The sequence below is a fragment of the Eupeodes corollae genome, chromosome 1, assembly GCF_945859685.1.
Source record: "Eupeodes corollae chromosome 1, idEupCoro1.1, whole genome shotgun sequence".
NCBI classification, from domain to species: domain Eukaryota; kingdom Metazoa; phylum Arthropoda; class Insecta; order Diptera; family Syrphidae; genus Eupeodes; species Eupeodes corollae.
This window is the reverse complement of record NC_079147.1, coordinates 128,849,754-128,876,501: the sequence shown is the minus strand read 5'-3', so window position 1 is coordinate 128,876,501 and position 26,748 is coordinate 128,849,754. Positions and strand designations below refer to the sequence as shown.

The 26,748-nt window shown below is 37.0% G+C and overlaps 1 protein-coding gene across 4 annotated transcripts in view; it reads left to right on the top strand.

Annotated features, from left to right (window-relative positions):
* The first annotated feature begins 9,334 nt into the window (after positions 1 to 9,334).
* LOC129952392 (protein winged eye) overlaps positions 9,335 to 26,748 on the top strand; it is a 77,067-nt gene continuing 59,653 nt past the window's right edge. Inside the window, exons 1-4 of one of the 4 annotated variants that reach the window (XM_056064957.1) lie at positions 9,335 to 9,473; positions 9,721 to 10,221; positions 10,284 to 10,397; positions 10,477 to 10,608. In XM_056064957.1, coding sequence (XP_055920932.1) covers positions 9,825 to 10,221; positions 10,284 to 10,397; positions 10,477 to 10,608 — 643 coding nt within the window. In that variant the 5' untranslated portion in view covers positions 9,335 to 9,473; positions 9,721 to 9,824. Of the gene's footprint in view, positions 9,631 to 9,701; positions 10,222 to 10,283; positions 10,398 to 10,476; positions 10,609 to 26,748 lie in introns of all 4 variants that reach the window. The other 3 variants (XM_056064966.1, XM_056064974.1, XM_056064950.1) reach the window with 3 other exon arrangements.

Here is a 26,748-nt window from a genome sequence, read left to right as displayed (position 1 = left end):
CAATCCAGGTACGTAAAATTCTCGCTCCACCAAACCCATAGATTTTCTCGTGGTAAAATGGCCTTGTTGGTGAGCCAAGCTGATAATCTCCCGCTCCATTGAAGACGGCACAACAATCAATTCCTTTGTCGGGTCTTTGTACACTTCATCAGACTTCATGCAGTAATCTTCATAGTCACTCGTCTCCAAGATCCTCTTAATAGCTCGAATCCATCCCAACGAGAAACTCTCACTGGCACATCAGTTTTCTTCATCGTCATTGCAAAGGCGTTGCAATCCGTCACGATCTTAATCTTGATTCCCAACACGTAAACACGCCACTTTTTCAAAGCCTCAATTATGGCTAGCACCTCCAGTTCGTAGAAGTGTAGCTTCTCCTCGGTTGGTGTTGTTTTCCGACTCATGTACTGCGTAGGATGGAACTCTTGATCTTCTGTGTCTTGTTGCAACAACACTGCACCAAACCCGTACATACAAGCATCCGTATGAATCTCTGTTGTTGCTTTGGGGTTGAAGAGCTTCAATACCGGCGACCTAATCAATGCCTCCTTCAATTGTTCGAACGCAACTAATTGGTGTTGGTTGGTGTTGTTTTCCGACTCATGTACTGCGTAGGATGGAACTCTTGATCTTCTGTGTCTTGTTGCAACAACACTGCACCGTACCCGTACATACAAGCATCCGTATGAATCTCTGTTGTTGCTTTGGGGTTGAAGAGCTTCAATACCGGCGACCTAATCAATGCCTCCTTCAATTGTTCGAACGCAACTAATTGCTCGACATCCATCTTGAATTCGCGGTTCTTCTTCATCATATCGGACAACGGTTTAGCTATCAAAGCGTACTCCTTGACAAATCTCCTAAAATATGACGTCAAACCAAGGAAACGTTGGAGCGACTTCTGGTTGAGTGGGATAGGAAATTCTCTGATTGCCTTCGTTTTCTCCGCAGATGGCTGTAAGTTATTGCCCTCTATTATGTACCCCAAAAATTCAATCTTTTTCTTCAAGAACTTACATTTTTTCCATCGGATCTGCATACCGTTCACGAACGTGACCTCCAAAACTTTTGCTAATTTCTCCAGGCCTTTTTTCTCGTTCGCGGCAGGGATAATAATATCGTCCATGTACACGATAACCACCTCGTCACGAATGAGAGGTCTCAACACTGCCGAGACATATCGACAGAACACGGCTGGAGAATTGGAAATACCAAAGGGAACGTACTTAAACTCGAATTGTCCATGATGGGTCACAAACGAAGTGTACTTCCTGGAATCCTTCTCAACAGGTACATAAAAAAATCCGTTGCTCAAGTCCAATGTCGTGAACACGTGAGCACCCTTTAACTGATCAATGACATCATCAATCAACGGCATTGGAAAATTGTCTCGCACAATCTTCTCGTTCAGCTTGCGATAGTCACAGCAGAGGCGTTTGGTTCCATCCTTCTTTTGGACTAACACAACTGGCGCTGCGTACTCAGAGGAACTAGGCTGTACGATCCCGTCCCTCATCCATTCTGATACTTGCTGCTCAACAAATTGTTGATCACAGTACGGCAACCTCCTCGGTCTCATGTTTACCGGAACATCATCCGTTAGCGTTAGACGCATCTCCACTGGTGACGACCTACACCTCTTAGGTGCGTAACTCTCGAGCATCTTCTTCAATTGCTCTCCGTCCTCTCGCGCCATATGTCCCACATCCACTACATCATCATCGCGAACAAAATCTTTATATCCAGCTGACAGGCAAACAGTTCCCAATTCCTAGAGCAATTCATTGATTGCTAACGAATCATCATCTACATCACCATCTACGACGACGTGACCACAACCACTCTGACCCTGTATCTCCGACCCTTGGCATGAAACACCCTCATCAGTCCTGTACTCCCGGTGCTCGTTGCATTTTACACCTCTCGTTCGGCCTCTACACGCTGCCCTGCCAACACTCGCAACTACTGTTACCACCGCCTTGTTTTCAGACCTAACGTCCACAATCGGCATCGATTCATTGCTACGCGATTTTTGCGACCCTTTTTTAGTGAAAAATGCCGCCACTTCTATGATGTGAACATCTACTTCCTTCAGCACCTCATTACCTATGACCGCTGAATACGGGATATCACCCTCCCTCGCCACATGGAAAACTAACGATAAGCTCAATTCATCTACTACCACCTTCGCCTCGAAACAACCTAATGTGATAATTTGTTTCTGCCCCAGCCCAGTTAAACGCTTCTTCTTTGTACCTAACTCAACACCAGTTAATAACAACAAACTGTCATACCGCAACAAATTCAGGTCACTACCCGTATCAAACAATGTTGATAAACTCTGGCCATTCATCACGATATCTTTAAATATTCTGTTGCAATCGAGTGCCAACAAAATTGGAACTTCAGGGACTTCCTCCGCGCCTACTGTTAATGCAGTGTATGCTCGGGTTTCTTTTTGCTCATCCCGCCGTCCTACGCGACCCTTTTCCTTGCATTCTCTCAACATATGTCCTACCTGACCACACTTATAACATCTTATATCTCTCTTCATAGGACAATCTCTAGCTACGTGAGTTGGTTCTGAACACTTGTAGCATTTCTTTTCAAGCTGCTCCTGCTTGACGGACGCGCTTGGCGATGCTACCGGACCTCTGGAACTAGATGGACCACGTAACTTCTCGTATATCGACATCTGGGATTTCAGTTGCGCTATCGTTGATGCTTGATAGAGGACTGTTTTGTTCTGTCTAGTGTCTGGGATTCCTTCGACAAAATAATCGATCAGACTTTCATCGTCCAGTTGGATGCTATTACCTATCTCGATGAGGTTGTACAAATATTCCCTGAGTGATTCCGAACTCTTCTTCTTCCGCGTTCGTAACATTCGGTGTACTTCCGCAGAGCAAAGACTCTCACCAAACTCATCCTTCAAGGCTTTTCTTAGATCTGCCCAATTCTTTATATTTTTTTCGCTAAGTATAAAGAGCTTAGCGGCACCTTTAATTAATTGTTTCGCGAATATAAATTTTTGGACCTCGTCCCAGCCTACAGTTGTCGCGTTTTCCTTAAAATCGCGTACCCAGTCGGACACTTTTGGATAACCAACGCCATCAAATGTCGAAAGGGAGTCTTCGATATCGCGAAGAGTAAAACGTCTCCCTCTGTATTGTTCGCTTTCTGGAACACGGGCGGACTCGAAGCTATTGTTCGCCTCTTCATCGTCATGCATCAAGCCAAGATGCTGGAGTAGCCGCTCCTGTAGCACCACCTTTACCCCAGTCCTGTCTAATCCCAATTCGTCCAACTTTCCCCTTAATTCACTAACTGTCAGTCCCAAAATAGCTACCCTTTCCATTTCCATACCTTCGGATCAAATTCAATACTACTTTTTTTTCTATTTTCCCCACGTTAACTGTCAGCAAGAAGAGAATAAAAAAAAAGAAAGAATCGTCACTCACCCTTACAATACAAATTTTTTTCTACACGCTGCAACCAGCTACCAGCAACAACAAGGGTCTTCTTCTTTTTATTCCGCTTCTCTTCTTCGCTTTCGTTTCTTTTCTTCGTGTTGCACACCGTTGGAGCAAACGACAGTAAAACAAGTCGCAGCAGGTTTGCTTTTTGTCGATGCCCTTTATTTACTTCTTTTTTGTTGTGTAGAATCAAAATTCGGTACGGTTTAGCTTCTCCTTCTGGAGTATATAGCGAGATTGGCTTATTCGCTATACACACAGACACACACGCCGATACGCTTTGGTGGTTAACTTTCGTATTTGATCGTTTTTGGAATTTAACTTTACTAACGTAGCACTTAGCACTTCCCGGACGAGCCCCAATCTGTGGGTTTCAAGCTCCTGTTATCTAGGGTTTTCTTTATTTACTTAGATAAAATATTAATTTATATTTAATAAAACAACAAACAACAGAGCAAAACTTTTACACGTCTTATCCTCTTGGCGGATGGATTTCGAATGAATGACGACTCTTTCTGATCTCTCCTGCTGACACTATAATAAGGAAGGGATAGAAATAGAAGGAACGCTAGTTCTCTTTTGTTATGTCTGTCCGTTCTGTCTCGTTCGTCTGTTGGCGTAGGGTGATGTGCCAAGGTTTGGCCAATCCCACATTTATAATCTTCACCCCATTTTTAAGTTAGAATCTCATTTGCATGGTTTTGTGAAAAAAAAGATGTTTGAACAACTTGTTTGTCAAAGTTACAAATGTCCTCACCCTCACATTGAAAAAAAGATCAAAGGTTAAAAATGTCCTCACATTCTCAAACACATGTTCAAACGCTATAGAACAAGGCTATGAAGTTGACTGTGTGCACATTGACTTTTCTGAAGATTTTGATTAACTTAGCCCCGGAATATTTTGTGTGTACTTATAGCTCATGCTTTTTCACCATTTTTCTAAGCTTGAATCAAATCATACCTTGAAAACAGAGGTAGAACTTAGATGTTGTCATTCAAAACCTTTTATTGCCCAATCTGGTGTTAAAATAATAAAGTTAACCCATGATCGTTTTCTTTTACAAGACTACATTGACAATTTTACATTTTGGTGTGGGCCTAGTTCTCAATCCTTTAAAACCGAGGCAATAAGTTTTACTTTAAAACGAGTCGGTACTATTTAGACTCATAATTATGATACATAATATAAAAATAAAATATATAATTTACATATACAATTATAACTATATATATAATTATAATATATTTACTTATTTATGTTTCAAAACATTTCTATTAATATTAAAACTGTAACAATTAAAATTAAAAAGAAAAATGAATTACATATAAAGAAAAGAAATTCAAAATAAAAACACCACCAACTAGGACGAGACCGACGACGACGACTCAACTGCTACTGCAGTTGTTTATATTATGAAATATTACAGCAATGTTACCTCGCTCCCCCTCTACGGTGGTAAGCTGCTACACTTGCTACACCACCATCCACTTTACTAACCAACTTTACCAACATATTCTCGGTAATTGCGCATACCCGAATTCCGACCATTTGGTGACTCCATTTAAAAACAACGGAAGGCTTACCAATAGGAAAACTATGTTTAATAACAGAGTTTGCTCAGGTCGGAGCATAATTAAAAATGCTTTTGGTCAGCTCAAAGTAAAATTCCGTAGGCTTAAATATTTGGATATGAGCAATATGGACCTTCTAGGGCAAATAATTGCAGCATGTTGCATACTGCATAAATATATAACTATGCAAAAAGTAAGAATTCAAAAGTTGATTTTTACATAAATGTTTTTAATTCAATTTGTATATATGTATGTATTTCAGGACGATTCCCCTGTAGTTGAGTAAGCTCACAGCTGTGATTCTTCCAGCGAAGATGAAGATAACATTCAATCATCCGCTGAAAACAAAGTTAGTTCTAAGAGAGAACAGCTAATGACGCTGCTATAAGGAAAGCCTCCATTCCAAAAAAAACACGCTCTCGGTTTAACTAACTTTTTTTAATGAAGTGTATGCAAATCTTATAATCTAATTTTGTATTTTAAAAATAAATACTTAACTTCAATATTTATAAAAAATCAAACTAAAGAACTTCATTCTTGGGAAATAATAGATTAACTTAAATAAATTAACAAAACAACTTCATAATAGGTAATAAAATAAAAACTTAAGATACAATTAAGGCAAAAAAGTAACAGTAAGTATATTGACCATGACGAGACATTTCAGGTTCTTAGCTCTTCAGGTAATTATGTAGCTTAATTTATAGCTTTTTTTATAAGATTTGGTGGTCTTCCTCTACTGCGCCGGCCGTCCCTCGGGATTGGATTCGAAAAGCTTCTGGGCTGTAGCGTTGATGTCCATCCGCTCTACATGACCTAGCCACCTAAGCCGTTGGACTTTAATTCTGCTGACTAGGTCAGTGTCGCTGTACAGCCCGTAGAGTTCGTCGTTATATCTTCTCCTCCATTCTCCATCTATGCGTACGGGACCAAAACTCACTGAAGAATTTTTCTCTCAAAGCATCCTAAGACGCTCTCATCTTTCTTTGACAGCGTCCAGACCTCAGCGCCCTAAATGATAACCGGGATGATGAGTGTCTTATAGATGGTGATTTTACATGCTCGAGAGAGGACTTTACTTCTCAATTGCCTTCTAAGTCCAAAGAAGCAGCAATTTGCCAGTTATTCTTCGTTTGATTTCAGCGCTGGTGTCGTTGTCTGCATTAATAGCGGTGCCTAGTGAGACAAAGTCCTTAACTACCTCAAAGTTATAGCTGTCCATGGTGACGTTTTGTCCAAGACGTCGTCGTTCAGTGTCCTTTTTTGATGACAGCATATACTTGGTCTTGCCCTCATCGACCACTAAATCCATCTTCTTCGCTTCTGTCGCAACGCTCAAAGTACAATTCTTTCCAGAACGATGTTGAAGAAGTCGTATGACAGTGCATCGCCTTGTCTAAAACCTTTTTTGACATCAAATGCATCGGTAAGATCTTTTTCGACCTTGATAGAGCAGCGTGCATTCTCCATCGTCATTCTGCACAAACGGATAAGTTTGACAAGGATGCCAAAACTAGACATTGCTCGGTAGAGCTCTTCCCTATAGATGCTGTCCTACGCGGCTTTAAAATCGATAAAAAGATGGTGGGTATCGATATGAAGCTCCTGGGTTTTTTCCAAGATCTGCCGTAGTGTGAATATTTGGTCGATAGTGGACTTCAATATGAGCAGAGGTGTGAGAGATAAAACAAAAAGTCAAAGAATTCAAAAGCATATTGAACCAAAGACAAATTTACAGAAAGGCAAACAAAATTTGATTAGCGCATCTCCTGCTTTAAATCGCCTGTCTCTGAAACAAAGTAATATGTCTCCATCCTCCTCTCACTCAAACGAAGTAAAAGCTAATAAGAATGGAAAATCTACGTTACTCTCTGAAAGCGCATCAGGAGAACTATCGTTATCTTTGCCTCACTCTTCTTCTCACTCACACAAATCAAATCGATACAGACGGCGAGTGCAATAAATGACGTGATCAACTGCAATGATGAGAAAGTGATGCCCACAAGAAAAACAAACATTTTTCTCTCGCCGTTCTTCTCACCACAACGGGAACTGTTGATTGGGTTTGTAATGTGATCCCCTCACCACTGATGATGTCATCGTAGGTTGTGCTGTTGATGTGAATTTTAACACTTTTGCTTCTGCCGAAGACGAATTTCCTACCAACAATACCAAAGCTCTTATTCTACCTCAATCAGTGGAGGAAATTGACGATGTAAACAAAAATGCGAAAAATGAATATAAAAAATGCTGCCGGCGTTATGTGAAAGAAATACACACTAACGAAAATCGAAAAAAAATTTGTGCATACAGATGCTCTACACTAACAATATAAATTTAGTATTGTAAATTTACTTCGCTGAAACCCTAAAGTATACAAATGCACAAGCATGATCAACAGGTTTTGACAGCATTAAATCATCTGATATCTAAATAATCAACATGGCTTATCTAAAAAGAGAAAAACCGAATAAAAAGTGGTCAATTGCCAAAATTATGTATAAGAATAATTGAGTTCATCAATAATTACAGCAGCAGCTTCTTCTATAAGCGAATCAATAATTTGTTTATTTTTTCAGTTTTCCTTGGCATATTAAGCCAAAATAAACTTTTGAATTTCACATAAAATAAGGATAACAATAATCAGCTGTTCTCACAACTGTCAAAAATCGTTGCAAGAACACCTTGCTTTTTTATTTGCATTTCGGGCGTTTTTCAATGCTTTGAATTGTTGTTAAAAAAAAGAAAAGAATTCAAGTCGGAACTGAGATTTATAAATTTCAAAATTGGCTGCCGACTAAATCTAGTTAACACTATTTTTAGTTCTGATTTGTTTATGAAAGGATGAAAAGCTTTAGTTGAATAAGCACATCGATTACAATGTCAGTAAAGTTAATGGGATCCTAGGGTTTATCAGAATAAACTCTATTGATTTTTCCGACCCCTACAGCCTCAAATAATTATATACTGCAATTGTCAGATTGGTACTGAAATATTGCAGCATAGTTTGGAATGCCTATTATATCACTCATTCTTCTAGAATAGAAAAAATACAAAAAAGTTTTACTAAGTATGCTTTCTATAAATTAAATTGGAATATGGCAGGTCCATCTTTTTCATCTAGTTGCCTGCTTACTGACATTCAAACGCTTGAAGTAAGGGAAAAATATTTTTCAATAATGTTTGTAAAAGTTTTAATAAGCAATCGCGTCAAATGTTCTTTTTTGTTAGAAAGAATACTTTTCAACTTTACATCAAGGACTCTTCGCTCTAATTTTCATTTGCGAGACTTTAAATAGAAGAAATTATAGTAGAAACGAACCGTTTGCACGTTTTATAATAGGAACGAATTCTGTTGTTGAGGTTATAGACATTTTTTCTAATATTTCAAGAGATGTTTTAAAAGAAATGTTATATCTGCTTTGTTATCGCTATCTGTTTTGTAATTAAGATGTATCATTTCTACTATTATTATTTATTTTTGTACATATAATTATGTTTAAATTAATTATTATATTGACTTGTTAAAGAAGTCTGTAAGAGTTGTACTCTGTTTGATGAAATAAACTAAACTAATATACATTTACAACATTTAAATTTAAAAGCTATACAAATCTCCCAATTTAAGACTATGTCAGCACTTCAGATTCTGTTGGTTAGGATTGTTTCGTTTTTGAACGATGCCATGAAATATTCTAAATTAAGCATTTTGATTTTGATGGCCTGAGGACTAAATGTGAGAATGTGTTCTTGTGTCATATTGCACACACTTTCTCACATTTTATTTTCAGAAGCTTGTTAGACAAAACCAAATGTCAGTTTGAAATTCTTATCTTGTTAAATGGTGTATTTTTGATCATGAGTCAACGTTTTATACCAGTATAGGAACAGAATTTCTCACTTCAGCTTTCAGAAATCTGAGAAAAGTATTTTTATGATTCCATGTCTCAAGTATTCTCTATCGCACAGTTTAAAAACGATGAAAACTCATGGAAAGCTATTTTGTTTCCTATGGGAATATGAATAGTGAAATCTTAAAAATAATATCTTCTTAGTTGTTTCACTTCTTACTTACTTTTTGTTTGACATATAAAGCTCTTTAGTATCTGCCCCTCTTACCAATGACGTATGTTTAAAAACTTTAATTTGCTTATGTGTGGTTTCTAAATCACTAGCACGCATACTGCACGTACGTGCGACAAACTTTATTTCAATTTTGACTTCTAAGAAGATAGTTTTCCTATCTTCGTATTTTTAATCTTTGATTTGCATTCTCTATTAACGAAATGACATTTGTAATAATTAAAATAAAATTTCGTCTTTAATGATCTGAAAATAATATTGAAAGCATCTAGTGTTTACAAAATAGAAAAAGAGTTATGTCTGTGCTCATAGGGTTCACATCCAATTGTTATTCTAATTGCTGTAAGTTCCTTATCCTTGGAGCAATAATAAATGCCAAATTGTATGCGAAGTCTGAAAATACCTTTCACTTGTTCAAGCAATATATAAATATTTAAAGATCTGTATTCATGCTGTGTGTTTACAAGAATACTTTTATTCATCAAATCATTTACTTTTGGTAATGCTTGGCTAGTTTGAAAATTGTTTAGACAAATATTCAATTGCGTTGTATTCTTACATAAATGTCAGTATTCAAAATTATTTTCAGAAAGCTGGAAAAGCCAACAATCAGCTATCTAACATAGTTCAAGTTTTATAAGGTCAAATTTGTATAATATTAGTTTGCACAGTCAACATATAACATTTAAAGTTATGGCAACTTTTAATTCCTCGCCAAACATATTAAATAGTTGCGATAAGACGGCAGAATCTGTTCTATCAACAACAGCATTGTTTGTACCTTCGGAATCGCCTTTGCATGGGTATAACTACAATTCAACAGCCTCGTCTATTGAAAATCATTCGTTCATTGGAATCCAACAAAAAAATCTACCAAGTATTAACCATCACCATGTAAATTCTTCTTCGAGTCTCACTTTTATGGAGATCAAGCGGGAGCCTTGCCAAGTGTCTGAAGTAACGACCTCAAACAATCTTACAAATCATAATTCTAAATCAATGTCATCTATGACCACAACTTTGGTTAAAATTGAATCTTCGTCACCGATAATATCGGATAGGGATAAATCCCTTTCGCAAATGACCGCAAGTATGTTAAACTATATTATTTTACTTGATACTTAAAGAATACAAGTTCACCTTTTCTAATAGATAATTTAATGTCTGTTGGATTAGCAGTATCAAAAAAAAGAACTCAAGATTCATCACCTGTACAACAACCTTCCAGAGATATTAATTATTTTGGAATTCGTGTTGCAGACATAGGTACCTAAATACATTTTATTCTAACCAAAATGAGTATCAAAGAGAAAGTACTAATTCGTTTGATTATATTACTATAAAGGTGGAGTGACGACAGCAGGCTGTGGCAATATTTATTTTGCTGGGGCTGATTTGATTCCTGGTACAAACAATGAAGACATCAGAAGTATACATAACTCAAACAGGCCCCCGCCAACATTTTGGCAATATCCAAGTAAGTTCATATGATCTAGACTATAATTTTTAATGTACTATATTTCTTAATTTTATTCATGTTCATAACGTGTGCTCAATATAGTATGCAACTCAGATGAAAAAAATGTGGCTACCCATGTGCTATGAGCTAGCTAAATTTTGATAGCAAGGTGCACATTTGGCGGCGAACTGCCTAGCAAAGAGACTAGCTTTCTCTAAAGAGCTTACAAAAAGAGTGTTATTGACACCGAGCTGAGGAAAAGGAAGAATTCCTCATGTTTTTTCAAAAATGTCCAAAAATTTGTTCAATTTTTGAGACATTGCCGCAATTTTTGATCATGTAAATATTTTTGTATGTCTAATATGGGCGTTGCAGGCCTTCCTAACTTGTTTGAACTTTTTCCGGTTTTTCTCAGAAGGGTTGGCTTTATAACTACGGAAACTGACTTCTTTGACCCTTATAACCTCTTTAAAGCTAGCATCAAACCATGCGCTTTCCTTAGGTAATACTTTTAACCCTGTTCGGGATAAAAGTTCTCCAGAAGAACTAAACTTGTGATCATATCAGCGCTGGCGTCACGATATTTGAATGGGCTTGTTGACTAGCTGAGTTTTTTGTTCAACTCACCGAATATTTTAGCACACACTCCTTCGAGTGTTGTGTGGCCTGAATGTTGAAGCCATGAATAATTGTGTACATTAAAATCGCCCGTAACAACGATTTCAGTGCAACGATACGACGAAACAATTCTTTGGATGGAATAAGGCAAAGCATCAAATTCACGAGAAGGACACTCTGTCTAATAAGGGCTTTGATAAAGGAAGCAATAGTGAATGATTTGCATATTACGGAAAACCACATATAATTAAAAAAGGAAATGGTCAAGTACCATATTGTGGTAAGAGTTGATAAGCAACATCATTCCTAATGTATATGGCGAGGTCATGATGGGAAAAGAATAAAGGCACCAAGCTATACCCATAAATACAAAATTCAGCAGGATCGGAATTCTCACTTACTTGGGATTCACTTAGTGCCAAAACAAGTGGCCCGTATGGCGGTATGCCAACACAAAATTTACATTAAGCGAAAGAATATTATATTAATCTACTCTGAATTATCCAGTCATGCAAATAAAAACAAATGTCTAAAACCAAAACAAATAGAAATGAGAAATAAAATTCACTGAATTGAAACACAGAAAAGTGTTTTGTGTGGGTTAGCACCCAGTCCACACCGATCCAAAATATTAGCCTGTCTAAGGCATTTTGTAAGAGTTCTTTTAAGGTTTTAAGATGCTTTCCTGAAACTGCTATAGCAACGTCGTCTGCATACACGATCACCCTGAAACCCTCCGCATCTAGACTAGTTAGGATTTCATTCACCACTAGGTTCCAGAAAAGAGGGAATAGAACACCACCTTGCGGTGTCCCTCTACTAATCGTCTGCCAGAAGAGTTGCCCAGTTTTGAGTTAATTATCTGTTAATGAGTCTTAAGAAGGAATCATAATAGACTTATAGTTCGTAAATCTTTAGGATTCACTTGCGAGCATTTACCTTTTTTGGGTATAAAAACAACTTTAACTTCTCTCCTTGCCGAGGGAATGTGGACCAGGTAAAGACAGCTGGTAAAAATTGTCTCAAGGATTGGTGCAATTATGTCTGAAGTTTTTTGTAGTTCGGCTGGTATTATTCCATTTGGTCCTGCAGATTTAAATGGTTTGAAGCTGTTGAGAGCCCATGTAGCTTGTCGCTTGTGATCAGACCTTGTGGATATGTTGTATTTGAACTTGAACGTATATGATTGTTGCAATAAGAGAACTACCAGAAAAGTGAGTGTCCAGTAGTAAGTTCAGTTTATTACTTGAATTTGTGTACATTTTTCAAACAGCTTGGCATCGCTGTATTAGTTGAAAGAATTTTCAGGTAACTTTAGGCTTCAGAAGTTTCTTCTATCATCATAGTCTAGTGAGAGGCTAGTCTTGCAGATTTGTCTTGGTTGAAGAGTTACATTCATAAATTCTGTTCTGAGCGAGTCAAGCCCTGAGGCCCACCATTGTGGTTTCCTCTTTGCTCTTGTGAATGTAAGTGGGCAAGCAATTTCTAGCGATCTGTTCATAGCTGAGGTGAGGTCATTGACTTTATTGTCAAGTTCGTTAGAGTAAGAGATATGACTAGATAGTCCAGGTTTTAGTAAGCTTTGTAATAAGTTCCTGTATGAAGCCCAGTAAGTTTTCCGATAATTTAGAAAAGTCAGTGGACTAGGGTTTTCAATCACATTGATATTTAACTTGATAGATCTATGATCAGAGAACGAGTGTTGTTTAAATACTTACCAGTCGAAGATCATATGGTGTATAGTATTGGAGATAAGAATTGTGTCTAGGATTTCTTGTCGAGTTTTAGTGATGAAGGTTGGTTCATTTCCACCATTACTTACTAAGAGGTTAGTACCAAGAATATGATCAAAAAGAGGCTCACCTCTGTCGTTGATATTCGTACTCTGCCATACCGTGTGATGAGCGTTAACATCGCTCCCAATAATTATGCGGATCCTTTGATGTTCTGCTTCAGTGATGATTCTCTCAAGGGTTTTTCCAGGAAGAGGTCCAAATTTGTCATGGTCAAGATACGCCGACACTAGCCAGAATCTTCCTTTGTTTTTTTTCCAGCATAGCTACGGTGGTATCTTTGTCTCTGAAATTATGGAGTAAAAATACATTAATGCTACGTTTCACTAGTATACAGGATATCTATGTTTAACTTTATCTGTCTCATACATTCGTTGTTCGAAGACTCAATACTCCTGTGTACTACACCCAGGAGTCTTGAGTCTTCGAACAACGGATCTCACAACTCATGGCTCTTGGATCAGGACAATGTCTTTCAAGTACTAACTGAAGCATTCAAGAGTTTGTCCTCGCTCAGAAGAATCATGGTTAAGTCTTCCTCAGTCTGCATTAAGGATGGATTATTGTCGACCTTTTTAGAGGGTAAAGTCGTGATTGGAGAGGGTATGGGTGCATCGTCACCCTCTGGTGGGAGAGAAGACGACGTCCCAGGCCAGTCACCTTCAATTTATGTTGGAGGTCCCTTATCAACGATAGCCTCATCTTTTGATTCGAAACCATCATTTATAGAGCCATTGGTCAGGGCTAGAGGAGCCAAGAATTCTTAATTGAGTACCACAATGGCACTCCTATAAAGACTCTTCACTTCCTCTAGTTGATCTTCCAGTTATTCGTCGGCAGGGGTAGATTACAAACCTTGATCATTTCGAGAATGTCCTCGATACAGGAGGTTCGATTGGAATCCAAATGCGGGCTCTAGGTCTGCTAGGAATGTCTTCCTTAGCGACAACCTCGAGCCTCGCACCTGGCCAAACTTTACCTTACCGGTTCACAGCAAGCATGTACAAGTCCCAAGATCTCTGATCGCCACAAACTAAGAGTTTGACATGACCCTGAAGCCAACCCCCATAGCTTATGGAAGGAAGTGGTCCTGAAAGCTCTTTCAAAATGCTTAAAATGCCACCCGAAAGCTTAACCTTGACCATTTGCCAACGATCAGCCGTTATTGTGCCATCATCAACGCTCCTGTCAATGACCGCAACCACGACTTTGCCCTTCGTGACGTCACTGAAACTGGCTTGTTTCCTGATGAGATTAAGGGAAGTGCTGGTTTTGTGCACAAGAGGCTGTTTTGGTGTCGGAATGACCCCCTCAGGAGACCGTTTTTTTTAGACGTGAAGTCTTTCCCGTTCCTTGCTGCAGCAAGAACTCTGTTTGCCCATTCAACGCGAGTGGTTTGTTGCGGTGTCCTTTCAGCCTTTAATGATTCACCAGAGGCCTTCATGATTCTCACTCCTTTCCATTTCTGGATGTACTCTAAGTAGTAATTGAACGATCAAATAACTTGGCCGTCAACCCAGAAATCTCTATTATTCCCTTTGTTGAAAGGATAGGTAGATCCTGGTTGATGCGTTGATCTATATCAACGGTAGCGAAAAAAACAACTTTATTTAATTTGACTATACTGATTTTTTCTTCATACCGTGAGGACCTTGAATGACTTTCGAATAAAGAGCATCAAAGAGAGCGAAATACAACTACGAGAATTGTTTTCAAAATAAAAAGACAGCGATTTTCATCTAAGGGTTGTACAATAAGAGTCGAAAGATTATATTTCGCTAACAGGTATTTATACAAAAATTCATGTTATTTCAAAAGAGATATTACGTTACATTTTCAGTTAAAGTTTTAAGGCGAATTTATAAATATAAAAAAGATGGCGATTGGTATAATTTGAGTGCTAAATTTGAATTTAAAAAGTACATTTTGACAGTTACATAATATGAATTTAAATCCAAGATATTTAAGAGTTATTTACAAAATTTAAAAATAAAAGTTAATGATGATGATGTTTTTTTATCGGCGACTCCGACTCAGCCATCTGAACCTTAGATGATTTTCGTGACTCTCCCCACGAGCCACTTTTGAGGGGGTAGGTTGTCCTCGTGAATAATGACAAGGCTACCAAGTGTAATGTTTGGGTTGGATAACGCCTACTTTGCACGTCCTTGGAGTTCTTGGATGTACTCTGATGACCACTGCTTCCAAAAGTGAGTATTGACGGCATTTATTCGCCGCCATCGCTGAAGATAGCTGATGTCGGAGACGTCGATAGAAATGGCCTCTAGCAACTTTAACGGCTGCCTCCCAAATTCCACCGAAGTGGGGTGCCCCGGGGCGTATAAAATAAAAATGTATGGTGGAATTAGAACAAAAGTTAACAATATTTTGTTGGTTAGATTTCTTGTATAACATATCGCATAATTCTTTCAATTTTAACTGTACGCCAACTAAATTTGTCGCATTGTCACAGTGATTGTCTCTGGAGACCTCTACGACCTATCATCCTTTTGAATGCTCCTATAAAAGCATCAGTTTAAAGTTCTGACACAGCTTCCAAGTGAACTACTTTCGACGAGAAGCAGACAAAAATTGCAACATAAGTCGTATACGGAACTTTGCCTCGAATTGTATAATAGGTGTGTATTGGACCACGAAAACACACCCCACAACAAACAAATGGACGTGATGGTGTTAATATTTCAGCATGCAAGTTTCCAATAGCCTACTCATAAAGTTTTGGCCTATACCTTGAACAATGGGGACACTTTCTTACTACCCTTCGTGCTACCTCTCCAATATTTATTACCCAAAATCTTTGTCTGGTCAATGCGACAAGAGCTTTTAGACCAGCATAGTAGTTCGAATAATGAAGATGCGATCTTTGGGCAGTAACAATGGATGATTACTTCAATCGGGAATGTTTGCATGCTTCAATCGCCCGACCACTTTTAACAAAAGAAGACCATTCCTATCCTCGACGAAGGGACTAAGAGAATTTATGGATCCTTCAAGCGGTGCGTTTAATTGCATAGCTTTAATTTCCTTAGCAAAGTACTTGATTTGACGTTATCAATGATTTGGCTGTCAGAAATTCACTAGGAAACGGAATTCTTCATACACGCAAAGTGAGGTAACTTGCAACAAACGCAAAGATTCTGATAAGTTTTGTACACGAACTTACTCTCTCTATTGTTTCCAAATAATAGTTTTTGTCTGGTTGTTGACAATTTAAAGCCGTTTTTGGTTTTTTCAACGAAAGGCAATTTTCCTCCTATTCAACTAAAAAGTCTGGACCCTTAAACCAAATCGAGTTTTGTAGCTCTTTCACGAAGCATCCTCTCTATTGTTTACAAATAATAGTTTTTGTCTGGTTGTTGACAATTTAAAGCCGTTTTTGGCTTTTTCAAAGAAAGGCACTTTTTCAATTTTCCTCCTATTCAACTAAAAATTCTGGACCCTTAAACCAAATCGAGTTTTATAGCTCTTTCACGAAGCATCCTCGGGAAACGTAATCTGCAGGATTATGGCCTGTTGGAACATGTTTCCAAACCACCTGCTTCGTTGTCTCCTGACTTTGTGCTACCCTATTTCCAACAAATGTGTTGAGCCTTGATGAGTCTGTGGATATCCAGTGCAAAACAATTGCCGAATCAGTCCAAAATGATGCTTCCGAGAAGTTTTGTCGATCACTCTATGAATTTTTACCCAGAGTTTGGTCAAAAGATGTGCTGCAGTTGTTGCTTCTTAGCTGGCGCAACTCTAGATTTGGTGACTAAAAGCTTCACTTCTACTGACCCGAAAGTAGATTTTGAAGAAAGTGAAGATCGATCATAAATTGACGCCACTTAGTGTCAATGTTTTGTGGAATTGATGCATCCCAGTCAACTTTTTTCAATCCAAAGCTGTTGTAGCAGGATCTTAGCTCGAATAATGATGTGGCTGAGTAAACCCATTAGATCGAAAAGGGACGAAGAAAGAGATAAAATGGATCTCTTAGTGTATTTTGTATACGTTCGCTTCGGCTCGTAAGAAAAACTGAATTCGTCAGCCACAGGATTCCAAGCTATGCGTAACGTGCTCGTGAGATTGGATTCGGTAAGCCTTATTTCTTTTTGTTTTGTTTCTCGATTAAGGAAAAATGATTGCTATTCCATTTTGAAAGCTCTAATCCAGCTGAATTCAAAATAGAAACAACTTCATTTCGTTTTTGGGTTAGAGTATCTAAGTCGTCAGCTCCAGTCAACATATCGTTTCCGTAATAATCAGACGTTAGAACAGAAGCACATAAACTTAAATACTCTTGATTTTTATCGGCCAAATTTTTCATAAAAATGTTAAATGCAATTAGTTTTTTCTATATTATATTTTCTTCTGCACTAGAGCGACCAGCCTCTTCCACCATTTTTATTGTTTTGACGATCATTTTTTAATTTCCCGGCTTTCAAATATCAAATTGTTTGTGGTCAGAATTTTACTCCGTTTACTCTGTTATTTTATTCTGAGCTCACTGAGCGCGCTCTGAACATGTTCAGAACTAAAAAAGAAACACGAATTCGAAGCTCTGAACGATCAGAGCTGAAAAAGGGCGTTTTTCTTTTTTAGTTCAGAGCTGAGCTCTAAGCATACTCTGAGCGAACAGAGTAGAGTAGAGTAGAGTTCTGAACAGAGTATGTTCAGAGCTCTCTGATTTAATTATGAAACAACTTGAGCACTAAACTGTCATTTTTTGGTATATAGTTTTTTTTATGTTAGTTTGAAGGCGTTCAAAATTCTCCTTAATCAAATTAATCAGAAAAACAGTCATAACGTTGGTCCATTTGACGCCTGAAATAAATTTGATTCATAAAAATGCTATATGCAATTAGTTTTTCCAAAATTATCTTACCTTCTACAACAGAGCAACCAGCCTCTTCCGCCATTTTTATTGTTTTGATGATGATTTTTTTTTATTTCCCGGCTTTCAGATATCAAATTGTTTGTGCTCAGCATTTTACTCCGTTTACTCTGTTATTTTATTCTGAGCTCACAGAGCGCGCTCTGAACATGTTCAGAACTAAAAAAGAAACACGAATTTGAAGCTCTGAACGCTCAGAGCTCAAAAAGAAACACAATTATTTTTTTGACAGTTCGAGCTCTGCTCTGAACTAAAAAAGAAAAACGCCCAAAGAAACATAATTATTTTTTTGACAGTTCGTGCTCTGCTCTGAACTAAAAAAGAAAAACGCCAAATTAAACATAAAAAATAAATTCAATATTTATAACACTTTAAATATAAATTATAACGAAGTATAAAAAAATATTGAGTTTTATTTTTTCATTAATTGGAAATTTTAAATTGAAGTTTAACTGGCGAAAGATACAATAGGAGTGTGTGCAACTTCTCTCCATAAGATAAACTGCAACCTCCTATGCGATGGATGTGCTAAGATATTGTTGATACATCTTGACAATTTCGGCTGTTAGAGCATATCGATAAAGTCTAAAGCAAAGCAAAATTATAAAAAGTTCGTCCTGTATCGTAGAACCGACCATAAGTATTCCATCCAATGATATTTGTGACGATGCACTTAGGAGCATTTTATCTCAAAAACCGGCCAAAATTATTTGAGATGAATTTTTTGCAAGAAATTAATAAAAATGCATAAATGAGTACAGTTTATGTATATTTCTGTAAAAAAAAAAGGGTATAACACGAAAACAAAATAACATTAACATAGAAATATAGCTTTTTGCTTAGTCTGATTCGTTTAAACTGTCCAGTCTTAATGTTTCTTCACATTCTTCATAATCTGGTTCTTTTGGCTTAAAAAGGTCTAACGTTTCGCTTAAGTAGGGCTGCCTTTTGCTGCATTTTCGTTTACGTTTACAACTTATCAAAGGATCTTATGTGAGAAAAAGGATTCAAAACATCTTGATTGCACATAATCCTTGAAAATTTTCTTGCAAAATCTTGACGGTATAAACGGAAGTGCTTATTATGGGCCTCGGTAGCCTCCTCGGATAACTGGCCAATAGGGAGGATGGAATATTTTATTATAGTCGAGATGTGCACAAGTATTTTATGAAGAGTTGGCGTCATTGGATGATAACCGTAATGTTTTACATACATTCTTGCAGTTTCCTTGCAAAATTCTTCAAACTTCATGGCATTGATTCTGTGGCCGGATGACAACGCTTCTAGAATAATCTTTAGCTTTAGCTTCTTCGCTGAACCAGCTAGATCCGGTTCAGCGAAGAACCTTCGAGACGTGTTGCCCGAGTTTGAATTCCCAAAGCCAGCTTTTGGCATATCTATTATTAATCCTATCCCTTCCCTGTATTCCTGTTGATTTTCTCTTTTCGTTCTTTAATTACGTTCTTTTTTTCTGTAGTTCGGGCTTGTAATTTTTAAAGAGGAATTTTGTATGATAGGTGGAGTACCGTTTCAAATAAACGGATTCTAGCATAGAGAATTGACAAGCCAAATCTAAATGACTGAGGATCCTCCACATTGGTATATTCAAAGTCACTAAAACTTTTTGATGTTTTCCCACATATGTAGCATCTCATGGTAGGGGATGTACCAGTTACCGCATTACAAATGTTTGCGTCAACCATTGTTAGAAGCAATGTGTGTCAAACGAAATTTTCTGTTTCTGTAATAACTATTTGGGTCTTTAGTAATTCTTGTGCTTGTTTTCAATGTACTTTATTTCTTCAAAAGTTTCATGAAGAAATCGAATGCGGATTGGGCGGCAAAACCGAGTGGATGACAGTGTCAGGTTTTGCCATAAATTCTTTTTTTTTTTTGTCTCCAACATGTGACTGTAATCTCAATGGGACTAGAGAACTTTGGAATATATTCGAGTCGTCTGCGTCGTGATTGTCATCTGAAAACTTTTGTTAATAAGCTGTTTGATGAAAGCCATCACAACCCCATTTTGAAATTAGTTCCAGGTTTTCCAATTGTTCTTCAGCACAGTTTTTGAGAACATCTTCAAGATAAATACAAAGTCTAGTACTAGTGTGATCGAGTAAGTTTTGGAGCACAACTTCTGCACACGGTTCCGTAACTCTTACTGACTCTGGTTTTGGATAGCATAGTTTTTTTGCTTCTCTAATGAGAGGAAAAATACTCTTGTGCAATAACTCCCACTTGTTGTGGTTGCTACTGAAAGAGAAAAATGTGTTAAAAAACAATTTATAAATCAGATATTCCATTCCTCGTCCTTCATTTGATACTTTGTTTTTGTGTGGGGCTATGCCTTTCGTTTCGTCCATCGTTCGCTCGTCCCAGTGTTTATAGATCCATACCTGTGGAAAAAAAACTCAAGACTAAAGAAGGTAGAAGAAGAAAAAAAAATGCTACTTAGCTTTGGCCTCGGAGATTCCTATCACTCCCAGGTTGGAGTTATGGATATTATGTTTCCTTCCCTCTGTAGATACCTTGTTTTTTTTTTATGTTTTGGTCCGCACTCATGCTTGTTTCTATACTTTTTTTAATTTAAATTAAAATAATCACCCGGAGGCACTTGCGCACGGAACAAAAATTGAAAATCGGAATATAATAAACAAAGTTACTATCTGACGTCTTTCATTGCTGGTTGACAAGTTAGCGAGGGTCCAAACCCAAACTAGTTCTTATGCTAACTGATAGAGGTAGTAACTGGCTCTATCTTAATAAACAACCGACGTCGGTAAGAGGAATCTTATGTATATAAAAAAGTAGAAGCCGTTGAAACCGCGGACGGTAATTAATTTACATAAGATGGAATTGAATATATGTATAGCGGATGAGGTGATGGATTAGATATAGAATGAAGCGATGTACACTCGGTCCGTACAGTAAGGCCTCAGATGTCCGTCACCAACTCAACTAGAAACACTCGTAGTGTGTGGCAATCAATTCGGAGGCATCGCCGTGTAAACACGGTCGAGCGAAAATAATAAAAAAAGAAAGTGTAGTCGGGTTAGTTAGCCTAAAGCAATTATAAAAAAAATTGTAATTTAAATTTAATTGCTAAATTATTGATAGTTAAGTGTAAACTGCGCGGTTGGGTTTGTTTGCTATTAAAAGCAGAATAAGTGTTAGAAAAAGTGTTTTTTTTTATACAAAAAAGGTGGATTATTTAACAAAAGCGAGGAAAGCTTTTTCAACCCGGCAAGAAGAGTGGAAGAATTCTCTATCCGAAAAAAGGCCTGTGAAGTACCCAGGCTCTCAAGTAACACATATTTTTTTACTATTTCCGTGGAAAGTCAGTCAAAAAAAAAAAGAAAAACCAAAAAATAAAAAAAAGAGTTCCCTGACAGCGCGCAGGACTCCACTGATTGGTCTATGTATATACATATATATACAAACTTACTACGTTACCACTATAACCCACTTTAAACCTTTTTTTCCGATTTTATGTTTATAAATTTTATTTTTTTTGTTCTTATTATTTATTTATTATATTCCAACTCTTTTATTTGAATTTTCAAATACCTTTTTGCTTTACCTATAATATTTATTTATTTAATTTTTTTCGTTATTTCTTTTTGTTAATCACCTTTACTTATATTTAATTATTTAATTTCTATTGCGCTATTTTATTAATTTGCATTGTGATAGGGAAAATTCCTCGAGTTTTAGTTTTGTTTTGCTGTACGTGTTGATCAGGGAAGAAGTCGCCGACGTCACCAGTGGCGCAATATTTTGCATCCCTCTTTTTTATCCACCCACAACGAGCTCTTTGTAGGCAGGAAATTAGGGTTCGATTAGAAACAACAAAAATAAACTACTATAGAAAACGATTCAGATACGGGACGCTAGAGAAGCAAAGACCCGTCGCGTGGCTCCGGCTATTAAAGCTCCCGTTGTTGTTTCTCTATTAGTTCCACGGCAGTGAACTTTCCTGGATACGCTTTTGGGTAATCCGAATACCAGGCCGAGTGGATTCTAGGAAGGGTGGGTAAAGGCCAGGCCGTGACGTCATCAGCGACCGCCGAGAAAAGTGAAGAAGTGGTGGTAATGCACAATTAATTTTAAAATATCCGGCATGATCTATGTTTTTGTAAAAAGTTGAGTTCCGGTTACGGTAGCAAGACCCCCCCAACATCCGACCAGCTCAGCTGTGCACCGCAAGCATGCCGCAGCTACCGTAACGGACATTCCTTCCTCCACCCAATCCCTATCCTAGTTCTCATCCCAGAGGTACCTTCTTCGCACGAACATATCCTACTCATTCCTCGTTAGAGGGTGTCTTACCTCAATGCAAACGGCACCCTTCTCCTATACCAATTGCTCCCGATACCTTTCCTCCCAACCTCATTACACACTGTCCTTGTAAAGTCTACTTCAACAAAGATATTTAAAGCTTGTTCGGGTGTGTGTTTTTATTTTTGGTTTCTGAGCGGTATCTATCATTTTTCTAAATTTTGTGGCTCTTGTTGGTGAAGAAGTTGCGCCTATTATAAGTTTGGAGGCTGTAACATTTCCCGACATCCGTTGACTAACGCTAGCGGCGAAGGTAAACTCTCTAACAGGTACCTGCTCGCGGAGTTCTTTTGTTTTCCGTACTGCGATCCGTCAATTCTTGAAAACTCTTGCTTGGCGTCCAGCCCCACTATTCGCTTTCCAGTTACGAATTGATATAGAAGCATTAAGCCATTCATCATTATTTTTCAAAAATCATTTTTTGATATATACATAGAGGATATCCATATCTGCTTTAAATCAGTTTTGAAATGCTACAAATCATGACTAAAAGCTTGAAAATCGTTTTGGGGACATTTAACCATTTTTCGGAGGCTACATTCCATAAATGACAACTTATCGTCTAAGTTTCTCGCTGTGCTCTCATTAAAAAGCACATATAATGTTTTTCGATTTGCTGTCGAATTTAAAAGAAAGCAACAAAAGTTAGAATAAAGCTAAATTATTGGACAGAAACATGTAAACTTCAAAGTGCTTTTTAAGGAGGAAAGATGAAAATGTTTTGGCTTTTATAATATATTAAAAACCTCTAGTTTATTTTAAAAATAACTTTTTAACCCGACTACACCCGGCACTATAACAAAAACACCAACACCAAAAAATAGACTAAATTCTTAATTTTTCGCGTGTTTCAATGCTACCCCGAGAAAATAATGTTAAGTGTTTTTAAATTTAGGGAAATAGACTTAAATGACTTAAGAAAAATATGCAAAATCATTTTTTTAGATTGTTTCGATATTATAGGTCCAATAATATTAAAAATAGTTAATGAATCTTTCATCCATGGTGAATTCCCGAAAAATTTAAAAGAATCCATTGTTATCCCAATACCTAAAGAAAATGGAACTACGGACTGTGAAGAATTTAGCTCTTATGAACAATTTTATAGATATGTATGTGATGTTCAATTATTAATAGAAAATCTATCAGGTTTTCGACATAACCACTCATGCCAAACGTCCCTTAACTGGCTGATAATGACTTTGAAAGAAGAAAGTCATAGTGGTAACAATATTGTTGCAATATTCTTGGACTTTCAAAGCGCATTTGAAACACTTCTTACTAAATTTTCAAAATATGGTGTTAAAGGCAGTTAACTTAATTGGTTTAAATCGTACATAATTGATAGAACCCAAAAGACCTGTGTGAATAATTCAACTTCAAGTGCAATTTATACATATTTCGGTGTACCTCAAGGAACAATACTTGGCCCATTACTGTTTCTGATATACATCAATGACATTTCTATAGTTTTAAGAAATTCTAAAATATCTTTGTTTGCTGATGATCATGTTCGTAAGTGGTAAAATAACATCTGAAATTATGTAAGATATGAAATAAGATTTAAATAACCTGCGTAATTGGCTGCAGTTAAACAAACTTAAAATTAATTTGAAAAAGACTAAATGCATGATGATCAAAAGTAGTGACAATGTAAGTTTATCGGTTGAAGAAACATTGAACAAGTGAAAGAAATGAAAAATTTAGGGGTAATACTAGACAATAACGTGAATTTTAAGAATCATATGGTTTATGTGTGGAAAAAGAAATTAAAAAAATTGGGATTCTTAAACGCATTCAAAAAATATAACAACTATTTGTGTCATTAATATTTATAATACAATTATTAAACCACATTTTGAGTTTTGTTCCACAATTCTATTTCTATGTCATAATGAGCACATAAATCGACTGCAAGTTCTGCAAAACAATGCTATGAGATCCATTCTTAAATAAAGCTTGCATAGATCAATAAATTGGATTCTATATTGTCTAAGATGGTTAAACATCAAACAAAGAATCATGTTTAATACGTTACTGTTCGTGCTCAAATTAAAAAACGATCTAGCACCTAAATACTTGACATCAAGCCTAACCTAAGTGGGAGACAGCCAACCGAACTACTTATGATCGAATTTTGATTTTAGACTTCAGTTTTATAGAGATTCTAGAACTCAAAATATGCTTTTCCATTGTGGACTTAAATTATTAATGAATTACCTTTCGAAGTAAAAAATTACGCTGTTTTAAGAAGATTTAAACAATTACTTATATCTCATATCAGAGAAACTATAGTATAAATAAATTAGTTTTCCAATGGAAAGTACCTGCCCATATTATTACTCGTAGACGCACTGCAGAATTTTTATAATTATTAGATTATACGCAATATTTTTAACGTTCAAGAATAGATGTATGGATACATTTTTATGCTAGATGGAGCTCCATGCCAAACAGACCGGTCCATAAAAACTTATTTGACTAAAGAAAACATCCCTCTGTTGGACTGGTCGGGAAACAGCCCTGTTATGAACGCAATTGAAAAAGTGTGGAAGCTGATGAAGAGGAAAGCAGCTAAAGATGTGGCCACTTATTGAAAGAGTAATTCACGTGTGGAATCACCACCGACAAATGCAGGAAACAGTCAAATCATGAATTGCCAGTATGCCGCGCAGAATTGAGGCTCTTATCAAAGCAAAAAGAGGTTCAACCAAATATTGAAAAAAAAATACAAAAATAACAAAAAACTGAAAATATTAATTTAAAAAAAAAATCTTTAAATCTGTTGCTTTATTTCTAGGAAGTAGTTTATATTCTGCATACAAAAACATTTTACTAAATAAAATATACATACATACAAACAAAAGTGTCTACTTAGAGGATTTGCGTTAAAATCAGTTTTTGCGGTGAGTAGTTCGCCGATAAGAAAATGTCCTTTGAAGTGAGGGGCCGTTGGTGGTATGAAGTTAATTGTATTACATGACCACTGCACTCTTTAATTATGGTTTCACGTGCACCTTCTGAGTATATTGTGTCATATAATTCAATTAGTTGATTATTTGCTCCCACAAATTTCACAATGTCCTCTGCGACCGATGAAACGTTTCAATGCTCCAAAAAACGATTCGGTAGTTAAATCGCTTACTAGTTCAATATGTACCGCCTTTGTCGCGAAACAACAGAAGATTGCAACATTATGCCTTGTGAGGTTGCTTGCCACGGGTTTTGTAATGAATCCAAAATGGTCCACAGTAGTCCACTCCTGAATCTTGCCGGTGTGATTCTTGATGAAGGTAGATTTTCCATTACTTGTTCAAGTAATTGTGGTCTAGCTCTGGTGAATTTAATACAGTGGTGTACAATTGGTCGTGCCATTATTTTGCCCTTTATAGGCCAAAACCTTTGCATCATTTGAGCAAGCAATGTCTTTGGGCCACAGTGTTTGTGCTGCTCATGAATTTCGTTCATCAATAGTTTTGCCAATGGATTGTTGTATGGTAAAAGCATCGGATTATTTTTATCAAAAGGGAGTAATCAGGAGTCTAGTCGACCTTCAACTCTCATATTTCCCTTGTCATCCAAAAATGGAGACTAGCTAGCAAACTGGATCTTTACCTTCAGTTCCTTGTATTTTTGCACGTCACTGATTTCTTCCTTGAAATCAAATGCCTTCATTGCTCGTATTACCACTATCAGTGATGCTTCTAGCTCTCGTGCGGTTAAATGGATTTCTCTTATACCCTCTTTGTTTCTAGCTTGAATACAGAAGCGTTGGATATACGAGAATATCAGTTGAAGCATTTTAAAAGTTTCTCTATGATTTATCTTGTAAATCATATTCAGATCACAATCCTGGATCACTGTTGCTACATTAATAATAATTCTTTCTTTCACTGTTGTCTGGGATCCACATTCCTTGGGAATAACTTGCTGGCCAACTATCTTCCTGACCATGTAGAAATAGTGGGCCGTAAAACCACAGTCTACATAATGTAAACTTTTCTGGTTGAAGACCTCTTGATATCACATCTGCTGGATATTGTTTTGAAAAACATTTTGCCATTGCTCGGAAAGTGTTAGTGTTTGAATATTGGAAACTTGGTTAGTAACAAATGTTTGAAATAATGGTAATGGTGAATTTATTCATGCAAGTGCGATTTCATAATCTGTCCATAAGAATTTAGACACGTCTTTAAGGTTTAAGTCGTTCTTAACTCTAGCTGTTAGTTGAACCCCTGAAACGACAGCGCATAGTTCTTGTCGCGGTAATGGTTGTCTTTTTAGTGGAGCCACTCGGGATTTTGAACAAAGTAGTCTTACTATTACTGTTCCATTTTTTAGAATTACTCGCTGGTACACATATATGCCTTTTCAGATGCATCAGGAAAGTTGTGAATCTGTATCTGTATCTGTACCTTATTGTTAAACATATGACGTGAGAACTGAAAATTGTTTAAGCCTCTCAATCTTTCATTATACCCAATGGATCGAATAGTTTGGCAAGATCTG